Here is a 7792-nt window from a genome sequence, read left to right as displayed (position 1 = left end):
TTACCTTTACCCCAACTTCTAAATTATAACTACCTTACATCAAAATTCAAGACAGTAGGACAGGTTAACGCGAAGTGTGAGCTTACACGGAACAGTGAACAAAATCACCATTAGCACAGGAGATGAAGATTAAGAAGCAGAAAATTTCTCACCTATCTCAGTCAAGCACTTCATGGTAGTATTCCTGAACATTGGCACATTCAAGAACTAAAGTGGAAAAAAAAACATTAACTCCATATTGGACGTCACTGGATTCACAAGCACTTACTTTAACACCAATAACAGGCCCCAATACAATCACACACAGGCCCCAATTCAATGACAGAACAAAATGTCCCAACAGATATCTGGATCTGTTGTCAACCTACAGTTAACTTTAGACCAAGACTACTGATTCAAAAGTGTACTTGTAGACTACTGATTCAAAAGTGGACTCGTAGAAATATTGTGGAGATGACTGCTGCAATAAACATTCAACGCACCTTGTATATCAAAGTTGAAATCAGTTTGGTCTCGAAAATGTAGCCCAGTGGGATCCAGTTGAGGAACCTCAGCAATGTTTCCAACGTCGATGCCACCAAAGGTGCATTTTGGGAGTTGTCCTACAGAAAAATAATAGAATGTCTAAAAAAAGGAGCCTTAAAATTCAATTGACGCCGGCAGTTCAGAACAAAGACAAAAATGTATGTTGTATCGCAATCTCGAGTCCCTCATTATTCTCTTTAAAAAAGCATAAACTGTTATTGTAAAATAGGAAGGTAAAAGCTCTTACCATGACAAACTGGCACAGTTGGAAGATCTGAGAAAATTCATTACACATGCTGCAAAGAAATAAAAACAAAGTGATTCATTGATTGATCAGTCCATGGTTAACATGATGCTGGTCATCTCTTCTACTGCACTACGATAAACATGGCCCATAATATCTGCACATGCACACCTGCAATCATGCTGAAAATCTAGGTTCTTCAATTAAGAAATAGCAGCGACATCTGGGCAAATTGAGAATTAATCTGTGAACAGTGTGATACTGTAATTACAGAAGGTACCCATACCTATCCTTGAGATGTTTGGCCTTCACTTGTGTCATCTGTCCACTGGAGAAATCAAACACCTCCTCACTGCAGTCAAACAAATCACCTGATCAATCTTGAGCAATACAATTTTTTAAGAAAAACAACACCAGCTGACATAATTAAATTATACAGTAATGTATAGACCATCACAGCAACAAGATAGCAGTGTCACTAGTGACATTTACAATATCTACCTTTGATTTGTTAGGCTGTGTTTCTAATTTTGCTTCTAATCTAAAAGAAAAGGGGTACATAGGTAGGGATGGTCTCATTTCTGTCTCAGATTTCAGAATCTCAGAATCAACATAACTGTGTCATCATAAAGGGGCCTAGGTTTGATGGGTCTGTTTATATCACTGTTCAACTTAACTGAGAACATTTTTTGTTTTAATATTTTTAACATTCCAATCAGAGACACTATGCAGCGCATTAATGCCCCTTACTAGTAGACTACTAAGAAATTGCTACCGTTAGTCCGGTAACTGGGAACACAACACTGTTCCTCTAACCTAAGACACTGCAAAATTGAGTTTTGTCTACTTACCTGAGCAGCTTAAGGATGAACATGTTGTTTTGGCACAGAGCTTCATTGGTCTTACTGGCACCAACAATGTCGCTGATGAAGGTTGGCCAATTCTTTGGCCACTCATGTTTCAAAATCTGAAACAGAATATACCCACATAAGCACAACATCTACACATCTCACCACCATACAGTAGGTTCACTTCCTCACAAAGTTACTCCACATTCATAACTTAAGGCAAATTTTCGTGTCTCTTACCTGCACCAAGATGATGTTCAGTTTTCCCAGGTATGTTTTTTCTTTCTGTAGAAAAAGATAGAAGTTACTAAGTACTGTGGCACTAAGCAGTACTGTAAGCAATATGCATCTACCAAGAAGAATGGGGAATGAAAAAGGCAGTACTACAATAGACTTAGAAATTACAGTTAAAGATATCCAGATTTTGATGTTGCATGAAATAACCTACATCCAAATTCTCCTGTGTCTGTGATGTCTTGATGATCAACCCAACAGTGTACTTCTTTATCCCTGTAACGGCAATAAAACATGATAGTTCTTAACAATACCTAAGATTAACCTTAACAATACTTAAGATTTAGAATGGTAAGGAAAATCGCCAAGAAAAGGCATCAAATCATATAATTGACCCACCTTCACATTGGCTGCGAGGTAAAACTTTCCACCTTGTCTTGATGACGTTTTCCAAGATCTGGAGAGCATAGTACTGGAAAAGGATTTTTAAAAAAGAACAGTTAATGCAATTTCTAAACTCAAAAGGAATACATACCAAATGTAACTACTGTTTGCCCGTATGACATTTACTCCACCATGAGGGTCTATATCAGTTTTGTCCACATGTAAGAATGGGGTTATTAATCATCAAGGTTCAGGTTTATTCCAGTACTTGCGCATAGTGTAAAAAGCTGCTCTAGCTGTGCCCTTATCTAACTGAAATATTTTGTTATCAAACTGTTCAACATATTGGTACAATGGCAAACACCAACTTCTAAAGTATGCCCGTTTCTAATTGAATAATTCCTCAATGTCTAGGTCAACAAAAGGAACTGACCTTGGTTTGTTGGTTTTGTGAGTACTCCAGGATTGTGTCCACCCTTGTCCAAGCATCAGGATGTTCCTTCAGATGAGTCAACACCTCTTGTGCCATACGCTGCTGCTGACCAACACATGGCATAGTTCAACAGATTTATTATCTTTCTTGTGAATGTCTGTTCTCAATATATGTCAATTAATGAGTCTAGAAATCAAGAACAAAATAGATCTATCACCAAACATAAAGTGCTACAATTTTACAAAGCCAAGTGATCCTTTGAACATCCTACCAGATAAACCAAGGGATTCTTCAGGTTGAACTCAAATCGTATGTAAACCTAGCCTCTATCAGGCTCCCCAGGTTGCTGGAAAAATAGTAGAAATTGGCTAAATAGACAGAAGACACACCAGAGGAGTTGTTTGGCTGAGAAGTACGGATTGCAACCTAACTCCTCTGGTGTGTTTTCTGTCTACCAGTATTTTGACAATTTCTGCTATTTTGCAGCAACCTGGGGAGCATTGTAGAGGCTAATGAAAACCCAGCACTCTTCTATCTTTATAGAACATCCATTTTCTGTCATTGCTTAAATGTTTTTTCCGAAGTTTGCATAGCTGTGCTTACCTGTGGTCCCTCTCCAGTATACATGCAGCTAACGACATTATCCAGCAAGTTGATGTCCAGTTTTTCATTGAAGTTGAGCAGCTTGCTGGCAGCCTGCTCTACAACTGTTGTCATGTTTCCGATCACCATTGATGCTCAGTTCCTAAAACAGGCAGCAGTATGAAACTGAGAATCTGTCTGTAAAAAAAACTTCTGGGTTCTTACATTATTTCTTAACTGTACTTCATTTTGTTTTACAATCTAGTATACAAATGTGAGAAATATTGCGGTACTACAGGATGAACTAATACAATTAAAACTGCAATGACTTGAATTTAGAATCAAAATAAGCAAGAAGCAGTACCGCTTCTTCAATTACTTGCATTATCTTACCAACGTGTAGTGCGTACCATATTTTATATTAAAGTATGCACTCTTGATTTGGGGCAAATTTCAGACAGATCTGTCGGAATGAAAGGTAACATGGAACAACTTAAACCCCTTCTCCGCCAACTTTGAACAGACGATGAACTGGATACATTCAAATTCATGTCTGCCCCAGGTTATTTTGCATCAAACAACCTGGGGTTTTATTGTCTCTATAAGGCCATAACAATTTAATTGATTGGTTCACGGATTTGCTCGCTCCTATTTTTTGGAAAATCCCCCCCCCCCAAAAAAATTACCACTCAGCAAATTTTCACCATTATTATATAATACCATTCACCAACTTTCTGGTGTAGCAAATTGGCCTTTATATTGTAAGCTCCTTAAAATGTGGGTATTATTGGGTTGGGGTTTTGTGCGCGTTAAAATTTGCGCGTTAAAACTTGCGCGTTAAAAATCTGCGCGTTAAAATATGCAAATTAGCTGATTCCCTCGGGATTTGAAAACTTTTTTGCCGTTTTTAACTTAAAAGCTTGAAGATGATAACACAAAATAAAATTAAGTATAATATTGTTGCATTCTAGGGTACAATATCCCTTTCTGTAAATATTCCAGGAGTTTAAAAGTGATTTTTAAATGTTAAGTTTTAACGCGCAACAAAGGTTGACATTTGCATGTGAATCAATCTGCTTGAGAAAAGATGAAATGAAGCTTGTAGAATGGAGAAAAGCCTCAAGCAGTTATATTTTACAATTCAAAGCCTCACATTAGTAATTTTTCCATGTATTTGTGTCAAATTCAAGTGATTATGAAATCTTCTGGATATGCAAATTAACCTATTCCCAAGGGACCCAAAAATCAGGGGCTTTTGAAACCAAAAAATTCAGGTAACAGACGGAAAATCATATAATGGGGTCATATTTTTCTGACTAAGAATTCATCAAAGCACAACTTAATTTTTTAACGCGCAGATTTTTAACGCGCGCGCAGATTTTTAACGCGCAGAAAACCCGTTCCCGTATTATTATTGCAGTTACATTTTTGTATATTTCTCATTCATGAAGAATGGGACAAACATAATAACACTACTTTTGTAATTTTCAACGAACAAGTGCTGAATAGTGTTTTTGTACTTTTTTCAAGCTAACAACTTTTTAGTCTTTATGTTTTGGATTAGCCCTTACCTTTACCCTAACCATTTTACAATTTTTATTTTCATTTTTTTTTCGCCCCGTCGCTCCATATTTTGTATGAAAAATACGTGAACCAAGAAATTAAATTGGTGTGGCCTATTACGTATAAACTTGTGAATTGTCTACTGCAACTTATAAAGATGCTTATAGCTCAAAAAGTGCTTGTCATGATAGCAGATCAAGAAACAGTGACATGACAGGTCTGGCCTAGCCTCCACCAGGCCTTCCTATGTTATAGTATGTATGAGGGTGCCGAGATTGTAGAATTCTGCAAAAAAACGGGTCACAAAAACTCACAATCTGAATAAAGTCAAAGTAAAAAAATCGGGAAATTGGCTAGAGGAGTCAGTCCTCGCTCAGGTTTCCTCTCCGGCGCGGCTGACCAACTCTTCTGGTAGCAAAACTCCCCTGGCAATTTTTTGTCCCTATAATATTAATAGCCAGCGTAGTCTGGTATAGACTAGATCTGGCCACAGATCATGGAACTGGCTCAAACTGGTCTGGGTTGGAATCCTGTCTAGAATTAATCTATGACCATTTGGGTTGGGACACACAAATCAATGCATAAGTGCATACAGGACTCAACAGGAGGCATGTTTTCTTCAACTGAAGTTCAAGTGGAGTTAACGAATACGTGTGACTGTGCTGAGGAACACAGGTCATTTCCAAAGAGAGATTTTGAAGGCTCTTTGATAAAGAACATTTAGTACATACAATGGCTACATCATTTTCAGTTCTTTTCTTCCCTCACAAAGCAATTTCTAAATAATTAAAATCAGGTAATGTATTGGCAATAGAAAGACATACTGTAGTGTACTCATGGAGATTGGCAAGTACTATTTACCAAATTTGGTCCAAACACACAATGCGATTGGTCAATTCTACTTTTGTATAGATAGGCTATTCTTATTTACAGGCTATGTAACCTTCGGATCGCTGCAGTTTACAAAAGGAATTGGGAATATGATTCCACTGGTAGGTAGTACCTTGCCTGGTAAACTGGAGGTTGTTGGTTCAAACCTCAGTATTTTTGTTTTCTCTTTTACTATAAGTTTTAGTCTTTAGCATACTTCCTTTTTGTTTTTGTTTTTACAATAAATTATCATACTCAGGATTAAGTCTTAGGATTTTGTTTTTATGAGGGTCTGCATGCTCTTTTTCGTAAGGTGTAGACATGCCTTTATCATTTTATCGTAATTCGTAGGGAAGCTATTTGATGTTATGTATTTCGTAGCAAGGGTGGTAAAATTGAAAACGTAGTCAGTGCATTTCACGTAAAGCGCATGAAAAGTTAATAAAAAATGTAATTAAACCTAAAAATGTTCCATAAATCGTAGCCTGGCCTCCTAATATTTATAAGTCGTAATGTAGTCTACCAGCAAATTTTGCCCCTTAAAATACAGGCAATACATAGGGTCAAGATTTCAAAATTTTGCCGGACCTCCCTAGCCCTTGCGACGCCTTTCACCTTCAGCCTTCGACATGTTGACAATATGTATGCGGCATCGCCCTTAACAAAACTTTGCTACGAGTCATAAAATGATGTCATTGAATGAAGCTCAATAAGCTCAGTCTGCCATCAAAATTTGCACATCAAAATGCAGGAAATAGCATTTTAGATCGTCAAGATCTCGAAATTTTCCTGGACCTCCGTTGCGTAGGAGAATGCCTGGCGAAAAATGCCAGCATTGCCAGGTTGACTCTCCCAAGGATTGTCGCGTCGTATGTCAGGATTATTTCACTGCCACATACAAAATTTGCTGTAACTGCCTCAGTAGATGGTTTCTAGCCTACTACAATTTAGCGTAAAGTGTTGCCTTATAATACCATTGTACATGGCTTTTCTACTACATGTACTACTACTATAACTTATATATACTGTCAAATAGCAAATTTTTACTATATACTATTTATAGCCTCTGAGTGGTTTCACTTTCAGCTAACGTTATATGGAACAAGGCTTATACACGTATGATAATACACACTGGGGGGGGGGGGGGCACAAAGTCAGCATCAGTTGTTCCATGTGTCAGAAATAATACAACTTATTTAAAGAAAAGCGGTAATGTATTTGCAACATGTGGAGGTACAACATTGCCTTCTTCCCGCCAATGGTATCTGGTTTGCCCTGATTCGGCAGTCACTTCCCACGTGAACGACAAGGGGGCAGTTCCCTAACTACATGTGCAACAGTATACCATGGAGGTTGTATACCAAGCCCAACCAGACTCTTGTAGCCCACAGAACCAAAAGTCGGCGATAAAAAATAAAATAGTTGTACAATAACATGTAAATAAAACGATGGTTAGCGCTCAAATACAAACCTGAACACTTCCGCCTTGTCTGGTCCAGCTGAAGGCAGTCTGAACTGGAAGGTTACCGCGAGAGATTGGAACTAAAGCAGATGTACTGGGTTATGATGATGCGTTCCAAAGACGCCGAACCGGCTCCTGAATTCACTAAATACCCATGAATGTGTCAGAAATGCTCCGTAAACAACAGTGCTTCTGACGTACAGTCGTCTTTATTTCCGAAACCCACCTTCTGATAGTGAACGATCGATGTACAGTTTTGGTTCCTAAGAACCGGTTTCAACCAGTTTGGACACAGGCATAACGTCAACGATACATAATCAGGTACGAAAACAACCGACGAATGCCGAGGCCTTGTACCAGACCAACGCGTCGTAGTTTTCTTAATCGAAAAGGATGAGAGGAGGTTTATGCTGTGGAAACTTCAACTATTCATAATTTGATTATTCTTTTGTGACATCCGTGAATAAAATAGACAAAAGTCTCACTGTTCATTCACGACAGTGGTTTCGGCTATCTTCGTCAGAGGCTGGCTCATTTGCATATTAGCCGATTCAAAGATCCCGCTGTCGAATTCTAGGCGCTGATTGGCTGGAGGTTTGGGTTTTTCCATCACGCTTCCACCATGCTTCCCTCGCTGCAATGCCCAG

The 7792-nt window shown here is 38.3% G+C and overlaps 1 protein-coding gene across 8 annotated transcripts in view; it reads right to left on the bottom strand.

The window, feature by feature from the left end:
• Positions 1-7536, bottom strand: part of LOC118429616 (exportin-1-like) — a 19099-nt gene extending 11563 nt beyond the window's left edge. Inside the window, exons 1-11 of one of the 8 annotated variants that reach the window (XR_004832762.1) lie at positions 7155-7422; positions 3272-3413; positions 2669-2773; positions 2251-2323; positions 2066-2127; positions 1858-1902; positions 1621-1736; positions 1056-1121; positions 773-821; positions 483-602; positions 153-207 (exon numbers count right to left, since the gene is read on the bottom strand). Coding sequence is in view for 7 of the 8 variants with exons in the window: in XM_035840179.1 (XP_035696072.1) it covers positions 153-207; positions 483-602; positions 773-821; positions 1056-1121; positions 1621-1736; positions 1858-1902; positions 2066-2127; positions 2251-2323; positions 2669-2773; positions 3272-3400 (820 nt within the window). In the remaining variant the exon portion in view is untranslated. Of the gene's footprint in view, positions 1-152; positions 208-482; positions 603-772; positions 822-1055; positions 1122-1620; positions 1737-1857; positions 1903-2065; positions 2128-2250; positions 2324-2668; positions 2774-3271; positions 3449-7154 lie in introns of all 8 variants that reach the window. The other 7 variants (XM_035840179.1, XM_035840196.1, XM_035840169.1 and 4 more) reach the window with 7 other exon arrangements.
• Positions 7537-7792: the final 256 nt, after the last annotated feature.

The sequence above is a fragment of the Branchiostoma floridae genome, chromosome 1 (genome assembly GCF_000003815.2).
Source record: "Branchiostoma floridae strain S238N-H82 chromosome 1, Bfl_VNyyK, whole genome shotgun sequence".
NCBI classification, from domain to species: Eukaryota; Metazoa; Chordata; class Leptocardii; order Amphioxiformes; family Branchiostomatidae; genus Branchiostoma; species Branchiostoma floridae.
This window is presented reverse-complemented; position numbering and strand designations above follow the sequence as displayed.